The following is a 26232-nucleotide window of genomic DNA, read 5'->3' on the forward strand; positions in this document are numbered from 1 at the left end:
TACCTGAGAGAAAACACATCCACAAACAAGATAATCACAGGGAGTTAATTATTTTCTGAGACGCCCATTGCCAGTGCACTCTGAAGGGATCAAACATTACCTCGGCCGGCGGATCTTACAAAATCCCCATCTGTAATAGATGCTGGGAAGTGGTGAAAGCAGGCCCGCCCCTCACTGCCCCGGGCTGCCTGCTTGCTTTCCCCCGGTTCTTTCCATCGTCTTCTGGTAGCCACTTCCATCACCCTTAGATAGCCGCTTGCCTCTCTCCGTCTGGTTTCCTTCCTCTCCTTCTTCCCCAGCTTTAGGTAAAAAAGGAAAAACAGAAAGAAAAATCACACGAATAGCCAAACTTTGCTGAGAACTTGTCATTCCACAAGCAATATTAATATTTCCACTTTAATGAGAGAACTCGGGCTTAAAAAGTTCAACGGTCAAGGTTACTGCGCCACCAGTGGTTGGGACCCCATAGGCCTGAAGATGATAAACATAAGCTGAGCCTTGTCCTTCTCATCCCCTCATGCCACCGGACAACGCAGAGATGACTAGAAAGTTTACATGCTTTATTACTATCAAAATGTCTTCAAGTCCAGTGGGCTCACAGGTTTTCCATAATTATAAATTATGTTGTAAAAATGTTGGTCTTTGCCCCAAATAAATTCACAGTGCGTTACATTCTCACCCTCAGGAAATAAAGCAAGAGGGGCAAAATTGGGTTTGAAGAGTCTGTGTGAAGTTTAATTGTTGGTTCTGTACTTTTCCTCTGACTTAAGGCCACAATCACCAGGTTATTACACACTCGGAAACTATTTTAGGGTTCAAAAATATTTAGGAGTAGTTCAGTGGATTCTATTTTACTTGCGAAATAAGAACAAGCAACCTCCTCTCTCTAGGCTATGAAATTTCTTTCTATAAATTAACTAGCAAAGTGTAGAGGTCAGCACCAAGCCTCCAACATAATTTCCTGGGATGAAAAGGCACTGTGCAGAATTCTCAAGAGCAAATTCTCTTCTCAGAGAACAAGATGGTAGCCTATTGTGAGCAGCAGGGATGAGTGAATCACATTTCCTGGTTTTCTACTGATCCTAGGTTTCTTCTCTCCTCAAAGTCTCCCCACTCACCTCTCCCTGTCCCCAGTGGCCTGGTGTACTATAGGGGACACAGTGTAGAAGCAAGTTGAGGAGTCAAAACTGAGAAGACTCTTTTTCTTAAAATATTCAAAAGGTCTTTTAGGGGGATTATGTTGACGTTTGAGAAAGTTCTTTGGGGGGGAAAACAACCCATATTTTACCAATACATGATGCTTTCCATATGCATTTATTTCTATTTAAAATATTTTACTAGTGGGGCACGTGGGTGGCACAACTGGTTAAAGATTCAACTCTAGATCTCTGCTCAGGTCTTGATCTCACAGTTGGGGAGCATACTTAAAAATTAATTAATGAATTAGTTAATTAATTAAATGGTAAAATATTTTGGTCCTGCCTCATGCATGAAGCATCTCAGGAGCAGTGTGATCAGAAATTCTATATCCATGCAATGTTCCTTTTCCTATTTTATTGCTTTATTTGGGTGGTGGTGGTAGGCATTTTGCCCCCTTTCCTCCCTGAAGCTTTTAGGACGATTTGATTCTGCAAAGGTTTCTTGGGAATCAGGTTGCCCTGCTATGGCCTCGTGACTACACATTCTTCACCCTCTTTGCAATACATTGGCACCATGAGAGCACAGAGAGACATGATGCAGAGTCAGGCGCGTGTGCCAACAGATACTGTCGTGTGTAAGGGGAAGGGCCCAGAGGAACATATGGAACAGTGTATATTGGAGTGGGAGCATGAAGGCCTCCATTAGGGCGCGGCCCTCCATGATTTAGCTCCAGGGCCAGAGGGTAGGCATGAAGCAATGGACTATTCTAGATTGTTCACAGGAACCCACAACAGCACTCTTGGATGGGTGTCAGGCTGTGGCTTTGCCCAACGCTTTGAAGAGAATTCAAAGTAAGTCATTTTCCACTTGAAGCAGTGGCAAAAACTGAGGAAAGAACTAAAGAGAGTTCACTTCTGCACAGTGTCAGCAGGTTGAACGGCTTCTGAGATGCGGGTTCTCACTGGATTCTACTCATTGAGAACTTACCACCTACTGTGTGTTGGAGTTTTTGGAGATTATAGAAAAGGTACATAGCACAGTCTCTACTTAAAGGAACTCCAGGAAACTTCTGGATCTAAGATTTCTGAAGGTGTCTCCTGCGCTCTGGAGCCAACAGTAAGGACATCAGGGTAAGACGGACAATGACGCTAACTTCCTTAGCTCGGCCCAGCACGGGGCGGACTGCTGAGACCCATTTGGGTTCCCACAGGGAAGAAAGAATTAGCACCTTCCCTCCGGGTATTTAAATTGCGAGTTCCTTGCAAGTCCCTTAGAGGTAAGTTATGAACACCCCGCGAAGACCACCTCACCAGGAGAGTGAGGCGGAGGTCCCCCCTCCGTAACACCTGCACCCACCTTGTCTGAAGGGGAAGCCATGACCAGGTCACAACTTCCCAGGTGACATGTTACCACAATGCTTGAACCTTGTGTTGCTGGCCTAACTTTTGCACCTGTCACCTTTCTCTACTGACTGTCCCCTTTCCTCCAGCCCCGGCAGAGTTCCTCCCAGCCCAGGCTTTCCTCTCCAGGACCTGTCATTCTAAGACAGCTCATCCCTTTACCGTAACCATCTTTGAGTATCCCCAATAAGACCATTTTTTTTTTTTTCAAAATGAAACTAGCCCCAAATTAATGAATCCATTAAGGATTCAAACGAAGTCTACCTTCAGGGTTGCAAGGGTTCTAAGCAGTTTTTCTTTGCCCTGGACGTCAGGTTGCAGACTGCCTTTACTGTGTGAATTTAGTAGGGAAGATCACCTTGGAAACATGGCCTCAATAATCTGACAGCGGTGTTCATTTCTGTATCTGACCTTTCTTTCAAATTTGTTAGCCTTTGTTCCTTAGTCTCTGGGACTGTGGAATGAGATCCTTATCAGCTCTCAGGCCTGCCAGTAAAGAGACAGCGGGGCTGCTCAGTTAGCACAGGGGTTAAACTGTAACCCGTCCGGGCGTACTTTCTAAGTAAGATCTGACTCACTCATTTAGTGTTAAGCAAGGTGATATTTTCTTAATTGAGTTGTGCTTGCAGAAATCAAGATGCTTATTCATTTTTGAAAAACAAATGAGTCTTTATCAGATGCAGAAAAGAAAATAGTAACTCTCAGATCATCTTCCAGCCACACCGAGTCGGCACTAGGACTCCCCAGAGACTCAGGCAAGCGTCCTTTCCACTCTGAGGTCCAGATTCACCACAGATCAGACGGAGAGAGAAACCAGATGGTCTTTCCATCTTCAACATTCATTGTTGTCTAAGTGAATCGTCACAAAAGTCTTCTTTTATAGTCCTTGCAAGGAACAAGACCTGTAGAAAACATTAAAATATTTTAAGAAAAAATGAGTATATATAAAAACAGGTGAAATCTGAGCAAGGACTGTGGACGAGTTCGTTACACTGTACAGACAGCAGTTTCCTGGTATTGATAATGAACTTTGGCTCTGTTATGTTTTTACCTTTGGAGGAGCTGAGTGGTGGGTGATGGGGATACCAAACCTCTTAGCATTATTTTTGTAACTTATGTGTTTATAATTATTTCAAAATAAAAAATAAAAGTATCTATCTGTATATGCATATATGTATATATTAGTATAGATGTTGATATATTTGTATGTATGTGTATATATTTTGTGTGTATGTGTATATACTTGTCTATACGTGTATATATTTGGATGCCCATGCATACGTATTTTGGAATGTATGCATATATTTGGATATATGTGTATATATTTAGACATACATATATATGTATATATTATGCTTCCATAATATTAGAAAGTACTCCTGAAATATAGAAACTTGTCCAGGGAGAATCTAAAGCTTTCGAGTTTCTAAATACGAGTGCAGAGCTCAACCTCTGGCTGATTTCTGTGGTGGGGGGAAGCCTGAGTGGGATGGGAAAGCCCCCCTCCACCACCTTCACTACCCCCTCCTCCAAGGTCAGACCATTACGTGGCCTGGCTGAGCTCCAGGGCTGCAGCAGCCTCCCTGCCTGTGCGTCTCAAAGGCAGAGGCTGGAGGAGTCTAGCCTCCGAGGTGCTCAAGGGACTGGCGCCATCTCTGCACACAAGTAAAACACCACCCAAACGGAATGGACCCCACATAATCACACCTCCGTCGCCTCTCTCTCAGACCCCCAACTTCACAGTCCGGTAGAGGCGAGGCGTGAGAAGGTCCTCAAGTGAACCCTGAGGTTGGGGCGGAGGGTTTGGTTTCCACGAAAAGGGAAGTTGCGCTGGGCAGTCCTCCTGGGTCGAAGCCTTTCCAGGGTCCGCAGTGCTTAACGCTGTGCCAAGAGCAGGACAAAGGAGCCAGGAGCCCCCCCGTCAGGGAGTTGTCCACTTCATGGACATGGGGCCAATGTGCAGCTGTAAGTTGGATCGTGGAGCAGTGTGTTGAGTGCTCAGACCGCTGAGGTCCAGTTTCCCTGGAGCAGGCAGAGCGACGCCTTGCCTCGTCTTCAAGTGTGAGCTCACACTTCCCAGAGGGAGTGTCATCCAGGACAAGTAGGAAGGATGAGAAGTGAGGAAAAGGAATAAATGTGCCAAGTCCTAGAGGCAAGAAGTCAAGGCAGCTGAAAGTAATTTAGGCTGGAAGGGGGAACTGGTGGCTAATTGAGCTGGGGTCCAGTCCTGCTGGCCTCTTACACAGTGCAAGTGTTCCAGCAGAGAGCTATAGGATTTATTTTATTTTATTTTATTATTTTAGTCACCATACGGAAATTCATTAGTTTTTGATATAGTGTTCCATGATTCATTGTTCGTGTATAACACCCAGTGCTCCGTGCAATGTGTGCCCTCCTTAAAATACCCATCACTGGGCTCACCCGTCCCCCCAGCCCCCTCCTCTCCAAAACATTCAGTTTGTTTCCCGGAGTCTGTAGTCTGTCATGACTTGTCTCCCACTCCGATTCTCTCCCTTCATTTTTCCCTTCCTTCTCCCAATGCCCTCCATGCTATTCCTTATGCTCCACAAGTAAGTGAAACCATATGGTTATTGACTTTCTCTGCTTGATTTATCTCATTTAGCCTAATCTCCTCCAGTCCTGTCCGTGTTGATGCAAATAGTGGGTATTCATCCCTTCTGATGGCTGCGTAATACTCCATCGTATATATGGACCACATCTTTATCCATTCTACTGTTGAAGGGCACCTCAGCTCTTTCCACAGTTTGGCCATCGTCGATATTGCTGCTATGAACACTGGGGTGCATAGAGCCCTTCTTTTCACTACATCTGTATCTTGGGGGTAAATACCCCGTAGTGCAGTTGCTGGGTCATAGGGTAGTTCTACGCTATAGGGTTTTAGATTGGAAGAGTGGCACCGTCCTTCTGCGGGCAGCAGGGCAAAGGGTAGTGAGAAGCATGGGGCCCAAAGCGGGGACAGTGTTCTCAAAGAAGGCGGCAGAGAAAGAGAAAAGCGACCGGATTAGGGAGATGGTTAGAAAGCAGAATGGAGGGGATTTGGTGACTGACTGACTGAGTCTGGGTATGAAATGGAGGCTGGCGCTGCACTTCTGTCCTGTGCCTCTGGTAGACGGTAGTATCGTTGGTTGAGAAGGCACACGGAGCCGAGAAGGAGACCAGTTTGTTCAGACACGCTGTGTTTGGGAACTTGTGAAAGTCTAGGGGGAAATTTCCTGAAGTACCAGGGTATTTGGGTGAAGAGCAGGCCTTGTCAAACTTTGCCTGCCCACCCGCGCCCCCAGCCTCCTGTGTCTGTAAATAATGTGACACGGATTGACAAAAAGCCACGCCCACCACTTGGCGCTAGGCCACCGCCTCATTTGCATAACAAGGAGAGAGCCAGAAGAAGGTGGAAAAGCAGCGGGAGAAGTCGAGTCTGGGGTCGCAGGGACAATACAGGGCACGGACAGGAAGGAGGGGGGCTCAGAGAGCCTGAAAGATGAAAGTGGCCTGGACGGACCCGGGAAACTCACAAACACCCGGAGGTAGACACAGCTCTCCAGGCGACCAGGACCAGTTAGCTGGAGAGGAGATGTGACCCGAGGTTCCAAGAAGCCGAGGGAAGGGAGGGCTTTTAAAGGTGGGGGTGGCCAACAGGGCTGAGCTCCATGCCCCCCCCCCCCCACAATGAAGTTCACTCTGTCCACTGCTGCTGCCACCAGATGGTACGAAACCCAGGAAAATGGCATATTTTTATCAAATTCATGAGCCACCTCTGTAATACTCTTTCCCTAACATGTTTGGCTGTGTATTTTTTTATTGAATCCTCATACAATAAAGGTTTTGGAACATCAGATTCTATGACAGAATAGAAAAATAATTCATTCTCTCCCTTGCATTTTATTATTGATACACTGTAAGTTTCCCTTCCATAGCTTATTATTCATAAGAAAAGATAAATGTTCAGGATGACAGTCAAATTTGGGAAAGCCTCTGTTGTACTATTTGTATGTATGAGCTGTAAGATCTGGAATATTCCCACAGACTCTCTCCTAGCTCGGTGTATTTCAAATCCACATATCATATACATGTAGTCACAACACAGTCCACGGTCCCAAACATTCCTGTTGCACCACCAAGCCCGGACGGTGGTTGTTTGGAATATTCTGGAAGCTATTTGCACTGGGGCAGCCGGTACTAACATACATAGAAGTGACTCCACAGCACACAAATACACCACCACACTGAGCCCAAATTAAATAAACCCCAACTAAATTTGTCTTAACCGAATTCCAAAAATGCCCACAGCCACTCTAATGCCATTTAACTTGAAGAGTCGGAGGGGAGGTTGGGGTAGAAAGAGACAGAAATTTTAACCAATTGTGGCTAAAATATCTTACTTTTGCAAATTTTACAAAAGCATGTGATCACATGAATACATTGCTAGGGCCCTTCCAGAGCCTCCTAGGGGCCTGCTAAAATTATTTATTGCTGTGGAATGAATCACCCACCACCAAACATGGAGATTTACAGTAAGAGCGATTACTTTTATGATGTCTTACAATTATGTAAGTTGGCTGGGCTTGGCCTGGTGGTCCTCTTACTTGGGGTCTCTCCAATATTGCAGTCAGATGGTGGCTAGGACTGGAGTCATCTCAGCGGTGTCCTCACTGCCACGTCTTGTAGTGCATCCTGCCCATCACTGGGACCACACCTGGGACTCTGGGCCAAAACACCTGCAGCTTCTCCATGTATCTTGGGCTTCCTGGCTGTGGGATTGCTGGGTTCCAAGAGAATCAGGCAGAAGTTTTATCTCCTTTTATCTCCTTTATCTCCTTTATGACCTGGAAAGTCACATGTGTCACCACCACTGCGGTCACAGACTTCTGGCATTAGCCCCTTATTCTTTTTTTTTTTTTTAAGATTTTATTTAAAATTTTATTTATTTTATTATTTGACAGACAGAGATCACAAGTAGGCAGAGAGGCAAGCAGAGAGAGAGGAGGAAGCAGGCTCCCCACTGAGCAGAGAGCCCGATGTGGGGCTCCATCCCAGGACCCTGAGACCATGACCTGCGCTGAAGGCAGAGGCTTAAACCACTGAGCCACCCAGGCACCCCTAGCCCCTTATTCTGTCTGGAATCACAAGTCCCTCCAGCCTGACATCATGGTGTTGAGGTAGACCTTTGGTATACGTTCTTTCCCCCCTTTAAGGTACATTCTCTCTCAGGCATCCTGAGTGCTTTCCCGCAAATTGGTCACCGCTTTATATCCTTGACCGTCAACAGGTGTTAGAGTATAGACATCCCAGTATCTTTCTCCCAGGCATCTCCTCTGTCTCCATGTCCATCCAGGAGGTGAAGACAGGGCAGGAGGGTCTCGCAGCTCTCCATGCATATTCAAGCCCCGTTGTAGATCCCTTGAAGGAAACCCAAACTCTCTTCACTCTCCAGTGCTGTTGGAGCTCCAACGCCTACCCAACCTCAATGACCCTTCATAAGGATAAGGACTGAAAAATGTTCATTGAGCTTAGCAACAAGAGGGTCAGCAGGGTGGTGGGAGTGGAAGCCGGGCCATCGCTGAAGCATGGAAACACAAACAACATGCAGGCAGCTCTTTCGTGAACTGCGGGTTTGCAGGGGGAGGGATGTGGCGGGGGAGCTGGAGGGAGCCGCGGGGAGAAGGCCTCACTGCAGGGCTGATGGGAGGGCGCGTGGGTGATGAGGAGGCCGGAACAGAGCGCCCTGACCGGGCCGGGCCAGCAGAGGCTGGGAGCCCGGCCCGGCAGAGGGGAAGCCCTGCCTGGTGATGGGGAGTTTGCCGTCCCTGGTTCAGGAAGCAGAGTGCGCTCCTTCAGGGCCCTCATTCCTTCCCAGGGGAGAAGGGCTATGAAGGGGACAGGCGGAGGCAGGAGATGACAGGAGGTCGGGAAGCCTTGAGCCAGTCCATAAGGAGGCTCACGGTGGGACCGAGAGGGACCCTGAGCTGGCCACCCGGAGATGTGGTCTGGACTCTGGAGTCCGCAACCCCTCTCACTTCTCAGGAGGATGTGGCCTAGGCTGTGGATCACATCATCAGGGGTGCTGTGGGCAGACCAATTTTTGGTTTTCAGTACGTTCCCCCCTTGCCCCCCGCCCCCACTGGAAACATCTCCGGGGCCTGCCTGAGCTGCTCTGAATCTGGGTTGGGGGAGCGGAAGCAGCTCAGAGGAAAGTGACCGTGAGTTTGGGTTTGTGTGGTTCGCAGGAGTGACAGTGATTTAGTTTAGTCATGACGATGCTTTTAAAAGCTGTGTTTGGCTCTGCTCGGGACTCACCGATCGGCCCGGCCCTCGAAAGCATCTGGGCAGCGAGTCCTGGTTAGAGCTGAAGCGGGTGAGCAGCGAGGAGGGAGGGACCATAAGGGTGGAAAATCAGGCTGGGGTCAGATGAGCACGCAGGGGGTTTGCTAAAGCCTGTGAGTGAAAGGAAAGGCCCCGACTTGAGGTACGTTGTGCCACACACTCGGGGAGCTCCGGGTTCCTCAGAAAAGAAAAGGCTGCCAGGTATGGAGAAAAGGGGGGAGAGTCCTTCCTTTTCTAGGCTCATCTGACCTTCATAAAAGATGAGTTTCTTGGGGGCGTGGTCTTAGAGCATGCATCAGAAAGTAGTTCCCTGGATTTTTAAAAAACCCTTTTCTGAGTCACTCCAACCTGGCCTCTTGAGTCCCTAAGGGTGGCCAGAGAGAAGAAGAAATCACGAGGTTGGGATTGCAATTCAGTCACTTGTATATGAGTATTGTCTTGAAAGGATATGCAGGTAAGGATTTACTAACCAGCATCTCACCGCAGGCGCCTCCCGCCCAGATCCTTCCAGAATCCTTCGCTGTCACCAAGGAGTGCCAGATGATAGCAAACTCTGTTCCGCGTTATTTGACCAATCTGATGAACCAAATGCCATATCTGAATAGCTCTAAGTGCTAAAAGGTTACAGCTGCATTTGGTTTTTCTGAGAAGCCTTTCTGGCCACGCAGGCCGTAATCCACGGTCATCACCATCCAAAGCCCCTGAGACGCTTCTTCAGAAATGACTGCGGACACAGAGAAAGTGCCATCGACAGTCACCGACCTTCATATCACAGAGTTCAGACGCTGGCAGTTGGCTAAGAATTAACTTTCTGCTAAGCGAATAGATGGAAAAGTGAAGTAAGACAAAGGCTCATGCTACCTCAGGGGACAATGTAGCCCTGGTGGCTGGGTCAATACATCCTTTAAAACACTTATTTTACCACTAGCTACCACTTACTGTCCACTCTGCACAGTGCGCAAATAATTCTAGGAATTCAGTACAGTATAATCTCACATCATGATCTAACCACCCTATTCATCTCTATTATAATTACTGCCATTTTTATAGATCAGGGCATTGAAACTCACTTGCCCAGTGTTAGGCCAGTGGAAATTGGCAGAACCCGGTTCCCACCCAACTTTCTGGGTCTCAAGTGATCACTTAATTCCGGCATTGCCACGCACTTGGGGAAGAAGGAACAGCAGTGGTAACACCAGCGTTGCTAACAACACTGGCTGAGTACTGGCTACTACCAGGCTCTGTCCCAAACACTCTGCAGACGGTATTTCATTCACTCTTCATTCTCACCCTAAGAAGGAGGGACTGTTGTTATCATTTGCGTTTTGCTGACGAAGAAATGAGAGGTTCCTACGTGGTCTGGTGTCACCCAGCTAGTGAGGCTGGACGGGGCAGGGATTGACTGGGCATTGCATGCCGGAGCCAGACCCTCCCACCTCACCGCGGCAGAACGCCTCCAGCGGCTCATCACCGCAGAGCCAGCAAGCACCGCGCCCAGAATGAGCACTTATGGAGCACCTACTGCATTTGCAGAACTCTGTGACCATCCCAGAAGCCAAGGCCATGAGGCCAAGCCCAGGACTGGTAGATAAAGCGGAGTCCGAACCCAGGTCCACTGCCTAATGCACGCTGTCTAGACCGACCTGGTCTTGAGCCACGGGCCAGGGACGAGCGGCCGGGTCGGCACCCTTCAGTTTCTGCACTGAGTCTGCCACCTGCTGTGCAGAGTGCGGCTGCTTTCCGTGTCTACGATGGACGTCCCCAGGCCAAGTCTAAGCCCCGGAGGACCCCCAGGGCTCCCGTTATTTCTGTCTCTGTCCCCAGGCCTGCAGAGGGCGTTTCGGTGCGCCAGTGAAACCCGATCCGGGCACCGAAGCTCCCTTTTCCCATCTCCTTCCTCAGGAGGTCGTTCACATCCACACGTGCGTTTGAGGGCATCCGTGGGGCGCGGCGGAGACTCCTCGGCCAGGAGGCAGCCCCGGCGGTTTTCTTTCGCCAGCCTGATCTGCGCGGCGGGCCGCCCTGGAGCCGGCCAGCCCGCGGCGGCGAAGCGTGCTGTTACCTGCCCCACGTGGAAGGGGGCTTCGGGCTGCAGCTGGGCATTCCCAGACACGCGGCCGTGAAGAAACCTCCGCTCGGGCGCTCCCGGCGCCGGGGGCGACCCCGCGGACGCGCGGATACCCGCCTCCAAGCCCCGGAGGCGCGCCGGCCCCGGTCTCCGCCGCGGACGGGCTCCGCGTCCCGGGCGCTCCCAGCCGGTTCGGCAGACGCGCGCGGCGGCCGGCAGGGGGCAGCAGACCCCGGCGTTTCCCGCCGCCGAGGCCGGGCGTCGCGCCTCCCGGGTCCGAGCCCCCCGGGTCCCCAGACCTGCCGCGGGTTTCATGCCCAGCGACTCCGGCAGCGGATGGGTTAATTCCCTTCTGAGGCTGCAGACCCCGCTGGGAGGTGGGGGCTGGTGCGGGCCCGGGTCGTTCCGGAGGACGATTCGTGCCTGGGATCCCGGCGGACGCCCCCGCGAACCCTGGGGCCGCAGGCCGGCACGTCGGGACACGTTCCCGCGAAGGGACGCGGCGGCGGCGGCGGGAGCCCGCATCCCCCCACGCCCCCACCAGCGAGGATGCGCGGGCGGGAGGCCCAGGTAGGAGCCCTGCGCCCCGCTGCGGGGTGGGGTGCGCGGTGCGTCGTGCGTCCGGCGCTCCGGGGGCCGCGCACCCCGCTCGGTCCGAGAGCCGGCCGGGGCCCGACCGCGCCCCGCGGGGCTGTGCACCGCCCGAGGGGGGGGACCGGGGGGCGGCTCCGGGGGGCGGGGCTCTCACCTGCGCGTGCGCTGAAGCGGGCGGGGGGGCTCCGGACCCCGCAGCTTGCGTGGGGCGCGGCGGGCCTAGGGGTCCCCGCGCTCTGTCCCTCTCCGCTATGACAGCGTTTCCGTGAAGGTGCGCGGAGACCCGGGCGGGCTGAGTCGGGGACGGAGCGTCGGGGAGTTCGCGCTGGAGTTTGGACCCCAGGAGGCCAAACCCCGGGCGAGCGGGCGCCGCTCTGCGCCAGGCCCGTGGGACTGGGTCGTCGCCGGCTCGGGGCTTGCCTCGCCGGGCGGGAGAGCCGCGCTCCGGGGAGGCCGCGCGCGACGGTCTTGGTTAGGGAAGCGAAGAAGTAGCTTGCCGTGGGGGCCTGCTGGTCGCAGGCAAAGGGGATTTCTGTGCCGTGAATGAAATCTGGAGAGTTGTACGCTCGGGCTGCTTCGTGTTCCGTAGAACTACAGAGGAGGTGATTTTTTTCTGAGTGATTTTCAGAATTGTTCTATTGGGGGGGGGGGGCTTGCTATTTTCTCTTTAAATCTCTCTCTCCTCGGGCCACCCGGGTGGCTCCGTGGGTTAAGCCTCTGCCTGCGGCTCAGGTCATGATCTCAGGGTCCTGGATGGCATCGGGCTCTCTGCTCAGCGGGGAGCTGCTTCCGCCTCCCTCTCTCTGCCGACTTGTGATCGCTCTTTGTCAAATAAATAAATGAAATCTTAAAAAAAAATTTTTTTTAATCTCTTTCTCCTCATTTACAGAAGAGGGAATAAAGGAAAAACCTTTTTACTTCGACCCGTTTAACATTTATCCCCCACTCTTCTGAAGTTTAAGCTTCAATAAATTAAAATAATATGTAGAGTAAAAATTAATACTCTGAAAAATTAATACTCTAAAATACATACCCTACAAAATAATACTCTAAGTCAGAAAGCATTCCAGTTTCCAAAAATATTATTCCATCCAGTACTTTCACCCATTTGGTACACATGTGTTTGTGTGTATAATTACGCACATACCTTCATTAAAAAAGGTCCATTCATTGTACTAAGTTTATACTTTTACTGCCCATCACTAAACCCTTTTTAAATTAAAAAAGTAGACTATACAGATCTGTGAAATAAATAACAAGAAGAGGGGCGCCTGGGTGGCTCAGTGGGTTAAAGCCTCTGCCTTTGGCTCAGGTCATGATCTCAGGGTCCTGGAATCGAGCCCCGCATAGGGCTCTCTGCTCAGCAGGGAGCGTGCTTCCCCCTCTCTGCCTGCCTCTCTGCCTACTTGTGATCTCTGTCTGTCAAATAAATAAATAAAATCTTTAAAAATAAATAAATAAATAAATAAATAGCAAGAAGAAAAACATTGCCTGTTTTTGTGATTACATAAACACACTGAAAAGGTGAAAGCAGTCATTGAGACTAGTGATCAAGCATTCATTATGTTACCACTATCCGCTGTCAGTAATTAAAATGCAGATAAATGCAAAAGACCAAATCCAGATACCCTTGCTGTCATACGTTGGAAATTGCTCTTTTGCACAGATTACTGGTATTTTTTCTTACTTGTCTTTCCTACAAAAGTAGGAAACAAGTGTAAAAAATTGCACTTAGGAAATGAAAATTTCACAGCATTCTGCTATATAGAAGGTGATCAAAAAATGTCTCAGTGATAAGGACCAGATGGACTGGACCAGTCTTCCCTCCCTCGCTCTTATAGATGACAGTCTTCCCGACATCTGCAGGCAGCTCCCAGACCAAGCATCCCCCAGGGTAAGAGATCTCCCATGTCCCTTATCAACATCGCCTAAAAATGCACCACCTTAGAGAAGACCGCAGCCTCTAGGCATGGTCTGGAGAACTAAGACAGAGCCCCACAGGTCTTTATTATGGATCCCATAATTGGGATACCCAATTTCTATGAATTTTGCAGACATTTTTTAAAAAGACCATTCATTTTAAACCAGTAGCTCAGTTGTCCTGTGTATGAACTGCACTGAAGCTAGCTCTCCACCCCCAATTGCATAGCTAATTACAGAGTTCATTGTAATATGTTAATTTAAGAAATGTTAACTATACCAAAGAGTACAGATTAAAAAATACCAGAGCCATTTACCGACTTTCCCACAATCTAGAATGAACGACTGTGAACATTTCATCCTTTGAACATTACTTTAAAAAGCAAAAGATGACATCCTCTCTATTCTCCTACCCCATCTCTGGGCCCTGGGCCACAGTCTCATCTTGTTCCTAATCGGAGCCCCACAGTGCTGTCAGGATGCAGTGTGTACCCAACCAATCTATTTTGGCATGAACATTTTTCTTTTAATTTGGTTTTTAAAAACTCAACTTTTATATATGCACATAGTTTAGAGAGTCAAAAAGTTCTAAAAGAAGGTCTGCATTCCCCTCTTTCCAAAGGCAACCCTTAAACGGATTCTACTGGCATTCACCTTCAGATCTCTAAGTAACACTCCAATCCCAGTACTTTTAGATTTTCTTCAGTTTTAATCGTTATCTGTTGATTTCCCACTTTGCAACATTAGGATTTAACTCACTTATCAACATCACAACACACCACATACACACACACACACACACACCTGCGCATGTTTCTTTTTCCTGTATACTCCCAATTATATAATTACATTGTAATTTTGGTTATAAATCTTCAGTGTTTGTATTTTTTTTTTAAGATTTTATTTATTTGACAGAGAAGTCACAGTGAGAGAGGGAACACAAGCAGGGAGTGGGAGGGGGAGAAGCAGGCTCCCCGCTGAGCAGAGAGCCCAATACGGGGCTTGATCCCAGGACCCTGGGATCATGACTTGAGCCAAAGGCAGACACAACGACTGAGCCACCCAGGTGCCCCCAGTGTTCGTATCTTTAACCACTGAAAATATGGTATTTTTAAGTGGGTCACGTAGGATACTTTAATGTTTCTCCCTAGAATTAATAATGGACTTTCAGTAAATTTTTTGTGTATTTTCACCAATTCCACCCCAAATTCTCTACCAATTTTACAAATCTTTCCCATATACACCCGGATCGATTAGGCAGTCTAGCTACTTTTCCTCCCACCTGGACTGGCGGCTTGGGCCTGCTGCACACTTTTCCCTTGATCTCTGTATCTTGTCACCAGAAGCTCCCTTTGTCTCCTTATTCGATCCCTGTTTCCTGGACCCCGCGTCTTCCTCTTTCTTCTTTCTTTTAATTACTTCTTCATTATATTGGAGCAAACAAATCTTCCAGTATCATTCTTAGAAAAGATGCATGAAATTTTTTTTTTAATTGAGATAAAATTCACGTAACAAAATCGACCACTTAAAGTGAAAAATTCATTGTCCAAAAAAAAATGAAAAATTCATTGTCAGTTATTATATCGTAGTGTGTCTCTCATGCCGGGCAACCATACCCTCTATCTGGCTCTAAAGCATTTCTGTCACCCCAAAATAAACTTCTGCACCCACTGAGCAATTGCTCTCCATTTCCCCCTCCCCCAGCCTCAGCAGCCAGGAACCAGCAGCCACTTAGCATAATGTTTTCCAGGGTCAGTCATCTTGGAGGGTGTATCAGTGTTTTGTTCCTTTTTATGGTTTAATGATATTATCTTGTGCCACGAATTGTTTATTGGATTATTTCCACCTTTTGGCTATTGCGATAGTGTTGCTATGAACATTTGTGCACAATTACTTGTTGGAGTACCTGTTGTCAGTTAGTTGGGGGATATACCTAGGGGTAGAATTGCTGAGCCATATGCTAATTCTATTTAACCTTTTGAGGAGCTGCCAAGCTTTTTTCATGGCAGCTGAACCATCTTACATTCCTACCAGCAATGAACAAGCGTTGTAACTTCTCTATCTTCTCATAGCACTTGTTATTTTCCATTTTCTTAAGCCATAGCCATCCTAGTGGGTGTGAAGTGATAGTTCATCGTGCTTTTGATCTGCCTTTCCTTCATGACTAATGATCCAGAACATCATTTCATCTACTTGCTAGCTATTTGTGTATCTTCTTTGGAGAACCGTCTACTCAAATCCTGTCTTTATTTTTTAAATGGGGTTCTTTGTCTTTTTGTTGTTGGGTTGTAAAAGTTCTTTTATTTTTAAAGATTTATTTATTTGTTTCTTGGTCAGAGAGAGAACGTACAAGCAGGGGGAGAAGCGGGCTCCCCACTGAGCAAGGAACCCAATGAGGGACTTGATCCCAGGACCCTGAGGTCATGACCTGAGCTGAGGGCAGACACTTAACAGACTGAGCCACCCAGGTGCACCCCCCCTTTTAAAGTTCTTTATATATTGTGGGTACTAGGCCTTCTCAGATGTATGATTTGTAAATATTCTCTCTCTGTTCTGTTGGTTGCTTTTTACTTTGTGGATAATGTTCTTTGATGCACAACAGTTTTTAATTTTGAAGAAGTCCAATTTATCTATTTTTGGTTTGTTGTTTGCGCTTTTAGTGTCCTAAGAATCCCTTCTCAAATTCAAGACCACGAAGATTTACCTCTGTTTTCTTCTAAAAGCTTTATGCTTTTGGGTCTTGTGTTTAGATTGTCCATTTTGAGTTAATTTTTGCATGCGGCGTGAGGTAGGGGTCCATCTTCATGGCCAGTGGTTTCAGCACCATTTGTGGAAGAAACCGTTCTTTCCCAGTTGGATGTCTTGGAACCTTGGCTAAATATCAATTGAGACAGTAGATTTTTAATATCTTCTATGTCTGAAAATGTCTTAACTCTATCTTTACACCTAACTGACAGTTTGGGTGGGTAAACATTTCATTTAGGAGATTAAGGACTGAAGCCAGTGCCTATGTAGATTTCAGGAGAAAGTTCCCCCAAAGGGGTGAAAGGTGGAACCCATTCACTAGTTAATTCTGATGATTGAGTTTGTCAGTGATAATGACAGTACATAATGGGCTGTGAAAGGCCTCATGGAGCACTTAGAAGGAAACAGGTGATCCCTCTGAGAAAATCAGGCAAGCGGATCCTGATGATCGGCAGGAAATAGTAGAGGGAGAATGGCTTTTAGATTACAGACTGTAATCTAAACCATGCAGCTGTTGAGTTAACTGCTTTATAACTGGATCTTGAAGTCGAAAATGGAAATCAACGTCAAAATGGTCAGTTCACTGGGTAGGTGTAGCCCCTAACTTCCATTGACCTTTGCTTGTTTGTTTTAACTTTGATTTGGGGTCTCATAAGGTTGTGCTTCCTTGTCGTGCTGTCCTGGCCACCCACCACACTGTCCTTAACCCTTTCAAGGAGGGCTCCTTCGGGGTTGACCCAGGCCACCTCGTGATTTTTCTCCCCATTGTACATTGCCTCCCTCTGCCTCATCCCTGTCTTCCAGGGCTCACCCCAGTGCTTCTCTTCGGAAGCGGGTCTTAGGCTTTGTTCCATTAGAATGAGGAGGTATCACACATTATGGCAGTTTACTTCTCTTCTTGCAATTTCTTCTTTAGAAAATCTTCCCATTTATTTCCTTCAAAATGATTTTTGAGCTCTTGCTTTGTCCCACTCCCCTGGAACAACCTGGCTTGTTTACTTTGTCTTCTTTTGTCAAAATACTTTGAGCCGTTCCTCACGCTGACTCCTTATTTAGGTATGATTGACGCTTCTCTCTTCCCTGCACTACTTTTCCATGTGACCTTTTGACAGTCTTTCCGGAAAGATTTTCTTTCAGTACATGCTTAATATGGCCTCTTTGTAGATTTTTTTTTTTACTATCCCCTATTTTGATACATTTCCCCCTGTGCTATAGAAAGGAAGGTTTTGGTAATAAAAAGAAACCTTTAAAAATAAAATCAACAAGAGGTCAGCCTTCCCCATTTCAATAAGAAAATTGAGGGCAGCAAATTCTTGGAAGGTGCATAGAAAATGTTATGGGGTGGGTGCCTGGGTGGCTCAGGGGTTAAACCTTCTGCCTTCGGCTCAGGTCATGATCTCAGGGTCCTGGGATCGAGCCCCGCATCGGGCTCTCTGCTCAGCAGGGAGCCTGCTTCTTCCTCTCTCTCTGCCTGCCTCTCTGCCTACTTGTGATCTCTCTCTCTGTCAAATAAATAAATAAAATCTTTAAAAAGAAAAAAAAAAGAAAAAATGCTATGGGGGAATGGTTTACATACTTTTTTTTTTTTTTTTTTTTTTGAGAGAGAGAGAGAGGGAGAGAGCATGTGTGTGTGTGGAGGGCGGCAGAGGGAGAGGGAGAGAGGGAATCGAGCAGGCTCCATGTCCAGCCTGGAGCTCATCTCAGGGCTCCATCTTACCACTCTGACACCATGACCTGTGCTGAAATCAAGTCAGATGCTTAGCCAACTTAGCCACCCAGACACCCCATATGTACTTTTGATTAAAGAGAATCGAGGCCTTACTGCCATAAACCATTGACTATTGACTGCTTTGCCTTTTGGGGTCAATATAACTATCAGTATGTTTTGAATATGAGAATTTTCTGTGACCTTAAGTATGTATTGGAGCAACTATTAACACTATGTAATCTAAGTCAGTCAGAGAAAGATGAAAGCTGTATGATTTCACTCAGACGTGCAATTTAGGAAACAAAACAAACAAGCAAAGGAAAAAAAAAAAAAGAGAGGCAAACCAAGACAGAGACTCTTCACTGTAGGGAACAAACGGATGGTTACCAGAGAGGAGGGAGGTGGGGGATGGGGGAGATCGGTGATGGGGATGAAGGAGGTCACACCTGGTGATGAGCCCGGGGTGTTGTATGGGATTGTTGAATCACTGTATTGTGATTCACCTGAAATTAATATTACACTATGTTAACTATACTGAAATGAAAATGAAAACAATTTAAAAAATCAAACTGGAAAAATAAAATAAAATTGTTCTCAGACACTTAAAAAAAAATAAAAGAAAGAAACAGCAAACCATATGTGATCTATTGGCTATTTCACAAATGCATTTCCCAAAGCAAAAGAAGAATTTTATTTCTAGTCTATGTTCAGATCTTGTCTTACTTTGCCTGGACTTACAACCTAAAGATCACTTACAATGTCAATGTGCCAATAGCCAGGGGAAAGGTCAACAACATTATCAGTATTTCTAAACAACAACTGTTATAGAGCAAATAGTGGGATTTTTTTTCTTTCTTGTCCTTAATGAAACCAACTCCCCTTGTATCACCAAATTTGTTTCCAGTCAGAAAGAGGACTTGACATCACTTGTCAAAACTCTCTCAAAGGTTAATTTACCTGATTCGTTTTTAGGAATCTATGACATCTAAAAATTTCAGATGACTTCTATTTCTTACTTTCATGGGTTGAATAGTTATTGCCCAATAGTTATGGGATAAATAAGTAGAGCTTCAATTTTTGTTCATTAACCAGGCTGTGAAAATGATCAGTTAAATCTGAGAGATGTTTTTACAGCTTTTTTTTTTTTATTATTATTAACATATAATGTATTATTTGCTTCAGGGATACAGGTCTGCTAATCATCAGTCTTAACACAATTCACAGCACTCACACCCTCCCCAATGTCCATCACCCAGCCACCCTATCCCACCCCCTCACACCCCAGCAACCCTCAGTTTGTTTCCTGAGATTAAGAGTTTCTTATGGTTTGTGTCCCTCCCCAGTCCCATCCTGTTTCATTTATCCCTCCCTTTCCTCCATGACCCCCTGCCCTGCCTCTCAAATTCCTCATATTAGAGAGATCATAGGATAATTGTCTTCCTCTGATTGACTTATTTTGCTTAGCATAATACCCTCTAGTTCCATCCACGTCATTGAAAATGGCAGGAGGTCAATTTTTGATGGCTGCATAGTATTCCATTGTATATATATATATATCACATCTTCTTTATCCATTCATCTGTTGATGGACATCTGGGCTCTTTCCATAGTTTGGCTGTGATGGACATTGCTGCTATAAGCATTCAGGTATATGTGCCCCTTGAGATCGCTACATTTGTATCTTTAGGGTAAATACCCAGTAGTGCGATTGCTGGGTTATAGGGTAGCTCTATTTTCAACTTCTTGAGGAACCTCCATAATGTTTTCCATGGTAGCTGTATCACCTTGCATTCCCACCAACAGTGTAGGAGGGTTCCCCGTTTGTCTGCATCCTCGCCAACATCTGTCATTTTCTGACTTCTTAGTTTTAGCCATTCTGACTGGTGTGAGGTGGAATCTCACTGTGATTTTGATCTGTATCTCCCTGATGCCGAGTGATGTGGAGCACTTTTTCATGTGTCTGTTGGCCATTTGGATGTCTTCTTTGCAGAAATGTCTGTTCATGTCTTCTGCCCATTTCTTGATTGGATTATTTGTTCTTTGGGTGTTGAGTTTGATAAGTTCTTTATGGTGGTGGCCTTCTGGCTAACTGCATTATTACTAAGTGGTATCTTAATTTGGGGAAGAATTTTAACTCACAGATAGAGGACTAACTAAACTGGAAAGACACATTTCTGGATCATCATGGTCTCTTTTTGTTTGATATACAAATCAAGATTTGCATTACACTCTGGTTATACTGACAGTGGCATATCCCATCAGCCCTCCATGGATAATTTTTTACCTCTCAGATATTTTCGTTTTTGGTTGAAAGAAAAATACTAACAAAATTATACAAAATATTTATTTCCATTATTTAATGATCCTAGCCAATGTCACTAATAGACTCATTTTAGCTAAAATCGTACTGTAAATATTGCTTCCCCTACTTACCTCATACCATTCCTATATCACATGTATGTACCCGAGTTCTCCCCCTCTTTCATTAACACAAAAGGGCCATCCTCAGTGAATCTACAACAAAGGAGGCGAGGCTATACAACAGGGAAAGAAGGTCCCGCCAATAAATGCTCCCAGGAAAATTGGACAGCTACACGCAAAAGAATGAAACTGGATCCCTTGCTTCTCCCACACACAAAAATAAATTCTAAATGGATTAAAGACCTCAACGTGAAACCATAAACCTGAAACCATAAAACTCCTAGAAGAAAACATAGGTAGTAATCTCTTTAATATCAGCCTCATCAACATTTTTCTAGTTAGGTCTCTTCAGGGAAGGGAAACAAAAGCAAATATAAACTATTAGGACGACACCAAAATAAACAGCTTTTGCACAATGAGGGAACCCATCAACAAAAAGTCAGCCTGCTGAGTGGGAGAAGGTATTTGTAAATGATATATCCAATAGGGGTTAATATCCAAAATACATGAAGAACTTACACAGCTCAACACCAAAAAACACAAATAATCTGATTAAAAATGGGCAGAAGAGCTGAATAGACCTTTTTTTTTTTCAAAGAAGACATGCAGATAACCAACAGATACATGAAATGATGCTCAGCACTACTAATAGCCAGGGAAATGCAGATCAAAACCACAATCAGATATCACCTTATACCTGTCAGAATATCTAGTATTGAAAAGACAGGAAAGAACAAGTGTTGGCCAGGATGTGGAGAGAAATCAACCCTCATGCACTATTGGTGGGAATGTAAATTTGGACAACTATCGTGGAAACCAGTTTCCTTAAAAAATGAAAAATTGAAATATCATACCTTCCAGTAATTCCAGTACAGGATATTATACCCAAAGAAAATGAAAACACTAATTCGGTTAGATATACATAGCATTATTCACAGTAGCCAAAATATGGAAGCAATTTAAATGTCCCTCAATAGATGAATGGGTAAAAAAGATGTGGCATATATGTATATATATTACTCAGCCATAAAAAGGAATGAGACCTTGCCATTTCTGACAACATAGATGAACCTAGAAGGTTTTATGCTAAATAAGACAGCGAAAGATAAATACCATATGATTTCACTTATATGTGAGATCTAAACACACACATGCACACACACACACACACAAAAGCAAAAAGCAGATAAAGATCCCAAAATACAGAGAACAAACTCGTGGTTGCCAGAGGGGAGAAAATGGGGCAGTGGGCAAAATGGATGAAAGGGCATGGGAGGTAGAGACCTCCAGTTAAGGAATGAGTAAGTCATGGAGATGAAAGGTATTGGAATAGCCATTTATAATGACAGACGGGAGCTACACTTTCAATGAGCACAGCGTAACTATGGAGTTGTCCAATCACTATGTTGTACACCTGAAGCTAGTCAACCATACTTCAATAAAACGAATACAAAACGGAACAAAACCACAAAGGACCAGCCCAGGGCAAAGTAAAATCCTGGCCAGGTAGAAATGAAACAGCAAGGGAACATCTGCAAATCCGGTGTTAGATGCCAGAGAGCCCTAGATACCCATAATTTTTTTTTTTTTAGATACCCATAATTTAAAAAGAACACAGATTTAGGTTTCTAGATACTAGATATTCTAGATACTGAAAGAATCAGATTCATTTTTCTTGATATTTTGTATATTTTTTGAAGTTTTACATTTATATAACAAAATCAGTATTTATTATGTATACAATTTCTTGAAAACATTTCAGCAACAATTTACATTTTAGTTTTTGTTGAAGAACTTACTAAAGGCTTCTGTCTTTTTTTTTTTTTCTTTGAGCCAAAGTTATCATTTTCCAACCATGTGGTACAAAGTATGCGTAGGCAAGTATGAACCAACATACAATCACACAGCCTTAATATTTAAGGGCAGAAAACTTTTTTTTTTTTCCTGAAGACCTATTTTTAGGTGAATTCTGCACCAAACTCTATTATTTCTTTTTTTTTTTTAAGTTTAAAGCAATACTTCACTAAAAAAATTTTTAAATAGATGTTTGAGTCTTCTTGAGAATAATCCAACTGTTTAGCTCCCCCTTTTTTTTTCAAGGTTACAGAACTACAAAGAGTAGATTCAATTTGTCACATAAAGGATATACTTAGAGAAGACTGGAGTTACTTCTAGTTTACCAAGTTCTTTGCCATTCAGGTAACAATTTATCACCATTTGACAAGATACGCTTTTTAAATTTGGGCTTGAAAAGGAAGGTCAAAAATAGCTCTGGGCGGAAAGGAAAGGCTCACGTAGAAGCATATAACATCATTCCATGTGATAATTTACTCCACACCCGTATTATAAATAAACACCACTGGAGTATGGTATAAAAGTCCTCCAGACACCCACTGTGCTGAAACGCAAGCAAGTGTGCTGTATATATTAAGAGAAATGGTTCACATGTTTGCATTTGTAGGCATTGGCTGCTCATTTTTTTCCCCATAGTGATTTTATAATTTGCAATTTGAAGTTCAGATTTACATCCGGTTGGAGAACAGTCACTTTTCATTTATAAAAAGTGTAGATGATCAGTGAACAGTGAACAATGAACTCTCTCTGGTAATCATTTGAAAGTCTAGCTGGCCTCAGTTTTCTGCCTACACGTTTTCTAAAGTTTCAGTCCTTCCAGAGACTTCCCTCCATGTCCCAGCAGTGTTTACAAAATAGGAACCAATTTTGAAGATGGGGGAACCTACTCAGAGAAATGAAGGTCAATGGGTGTTGTGTCAGTTGTCTGCTGTTTTGGGTGGTGACATCCCCGGGCGGTGTGTCACTTACGGAGCCGAGCCCAGGTGCCTGGCTCCTACATTTGTTGACCTCACAGCATTCGAGAAACAATGAGGCTGTGACGCAGGACTTGTGCTGTGCTAGTTTTTAGCGCTTAGAATAATTTACCAGAGTACATACTGATTTTATCTCTTTAATAATGATAATCTCTTCTGATAATATAGACAGCTTTAGGTGTTATGATCTTTCTAACCAAACCCAGTAACTTTGAGGAAACTTAAATCAGCAATTCCACTTTGGGGAAACCAGAAACCTATTCTTTTGCTTCCACATGTATCAGTCTGGACTGCCTGCCCCTGGGCTGAGCATTGCCTACATGTAATTTCTGCAACAATCATTCTTGCCTTAAGCAAACAGGTATTGACATCCTGTTGTGTATCAGGACTGTGCTAGGTGCTGAGCATGCAAAGGTGAGTGAGGCAATCCTTGTCCTCCAGGAGGTAAAAAGCTAGGGACGGAAGGCATAGACAGATGGCCATAATTCCATGTGGATGATGCTGGGTGTTAGGGGACAGAGAGAAGCATTCCTAACTTAGCTGCTGGGAAGTTTGCCAGAGGAAAGATAACTGAATTGAGTCAGAGAGGATGAACATCAGCGTGTCTCCCACCAGGATGGATGGGGGTGGGGGGGTGAGGGGGAAGGGGCAGTGACAGCAGAGACAGCCCTAGTGAGTGACAGCAAAGATGCATTAAACTGCAGGCTGGACTCCGAGGAGGTCAGAGCAGTAGGGCCTTGTTGGTCTGTCGAGTGAAGGAGATGAAAGCTGGAAAGAAGCTGGGAAAGTAGGCCAGGCTGACCCCTGGATGCTTTGGGGCCAAGTTGATAAGCTTGGACTTCATCTTTAGCTGGGCAACAGGGAGCTGGCAAAAGTTTTCAGAGTTGCATTTTAGACAGATTAATGGACAGAAGACAGGACTGAAGAGAGCAAGACTGAACCCCAGGCAAAGTGCTTTGAGACTCCACTAGGAGCTGGGGTGAGACGGGGACTAGAAGGTGTTAGGGATGGAGGAAGGAGACACCAATGGTGTTAGGGATGGAGGAAGGAGACACCGATGGTGTTAGGGATGGAGGAAGGAGACAGCCTCGAGAACGAGGAGCATCCGCTCTCCAGAACGTGAGGATTTCCTGGACGTGAGGGCGAAGGAGCCAGAGAAGTCAAGGTGACTCCCAGCATTCTAGCTCAGGAGTTCGGATGGATGGCAAGATCGGCAATAGGTAAGGTCTGTTCTGAGGGCAGATGATGAGTGAGGCTTTGCCTATACCTGCCACCCCCCTAAGCACACATGTGATTTTTAAATCTCCCACGGTGAGCACGATTTTTGCTTCCACGGGGCACCATGCTCCCCTACAGGAATGTCGTTGTACTTCATTTTTATTACTTGTTTAATTGTCATCTTCTCACGAGACGGCAGGCTCCTTGAGGATGGGAATCCTAACAATCATTCCCGCAGTTAGCAGGCTGCCTGGCACATAGAGGCATATGTATAAAAGGAATGAGTTCAGTTTTTAGATCATAATTAAGTGTGAGCCATACATTTTCAGTTAGTTTTCTACAACTTTTTTTTTTCTTTACTTTTTTTTCAATGACAGCCCTACTATAGACACCAGTCAGCCTCGGGTCCAGCCCCTGCTCTGCCCTTGCCAGCTTCGTGGTACTGGGTGAGGGATGTACCCTCTCCTGGGTATTGTTTCTTCATGAAAATACTCAGGAATTTGGACAGGTATGATGAATGAAGTCATCCCCAGCCCTAATGTTTTACAAGAAAGAGAGACATTTTATTGAACTGGCTAAAAAGAGTAAAATAGTAATACATTAAACCTTTTATTGAGCAGGAAATAAAAAACCCTCAGGAAAACAGAAAGCCCATGCTGTGTGTACAACTTACCATTAAATTATTCACGCTTTTCCAATCTTCTTGATGTATATGGACTTACTGAATGAAAGAAAGATTGACTCTGTGATACTTGTTCTGTGTCTCCATGTGTTGTAGCTCTTGCCCTAAGGTCTTACGGGTCCAGTGGTGGAACAAGTTAATGAATAGTTTCGACGACACCATTGACATTCATGGTGTGTCTGACTTTCCCCACAGCATCAGTGTATGTGCTGCAAACCCTCTTTGTCACCAATGTCTCTCTGTCCCTAAGAATCCCTGCACTGATTCCGCTTCTAAATGGTTTCCCATTGATTCCGCTTCTAAATGGTTTCCCCTTCTTGCCAAGCATCATTATACTCTGTAGGAAAGAATGCGAGCTCAGAGGCGTCTTTGTCCAAAAAAACTTTGAAGACAAATTCCTTGAACTTTCGAGACATTCAGCGGACAGTAGCTCCTTTCCCCATGGACGCATATGTTGACTCTGGCAGGAACCTTTGACATATTTTTCCATAGTTCATTTATTGGGACTTCCTAGAGACATTTGACTTTTGAAAATTTAACTAGATTAGGAAGTATGGTTTTAAACCAGCTTGGAAAACCCTTTTGTCTTTACGCTATATGTTTGATGATAACCTTTTTTTTGGATGATAACCTTAAGACAACCATGGTTATACCTTGTTTACATAAAACCGTGTGCTGAAGTGATGTGCACAGTTTCCGTGACTGGAAATATACTAGGCAAGATGGTTGGTTGCAGGAATTGGTCATGCTCTTTTCTAAAGTGAAAATCTCCTTTGGGGCACCTGGGTGGCTCAGTCAGTTAAGCATCTGGTTTTGGCTCAGGTCATGATCTTGGGGTAGGGTTCCCCACTCAGTAGGGAGTCTGCTTCTTCTGCCCCGCCCCCTGCTCATGTACTCTCTCTCTCTCATAAATAAATAAATGAAACCTTTAGAAAATCTGCTCTAGAGGGAAGTCTCCTGACTTACCTGTTTGCTAATCCTGTAGACAGATCGAGTAACTGCTTCTCTTGACCTTGACTCTGATTCTCGGCATCTCTGTTTCTCCATCTGGATGATCGTTATAACATCGTGACTGGCCCTTTACTTCTGTCCTGGTTCCAAATCCAGCAGCCAGAATGATCCTTACATTGTCCCTACAATCCAGCAGTACTCATCTCTCTGAGGGC

General features: G+C 45.5%; 1 protein-coding gene across 4 annotated transcripts in view; it reads left to right on the forward strand.

The window, feature by feature from the left end:
• Window positions 1–11171: 11171 nt before the first annotated feature.
• MAP3K4 (mitogen-activated protein kinase kinase kinase 4) overlaps window positions 11172–26232 on the forward strand; it is a 153002-nt gene continuing 137941 nt past the window's right edge. For all 4 annotated transcript variants that reach the window (XM_059401385.1, XM_059401387.1, XM_059401386.1 and 1 more), the window contains exon 1: window positions 11172–11520. In XM_059401385.1, the coding sequence (XP_059257368.1) occupies window positions 11264–11520 (257 nt within the window). In that variant the 5' untranslated portion in view covers window positions 11172–11263. The remainder of the gene's footprint in view (window positions 11521–26232) is intronic.

The sequence above is a fragment of the Mustela nigripes genome, chromosome 5, assembly GCF_022355385.1.
Source record: "Mustela nigripes isolate SB6536 chromosome 5, MUSNIG.SB6536, whole genome shotgun sequence".
In the NCBI taxonomy this organism is placed as follows: Eukaryota; Metazoa; Chordata; class Mammalia; order Carnivora; family Mustelidae; genus Mustela; species Mustela nigripes.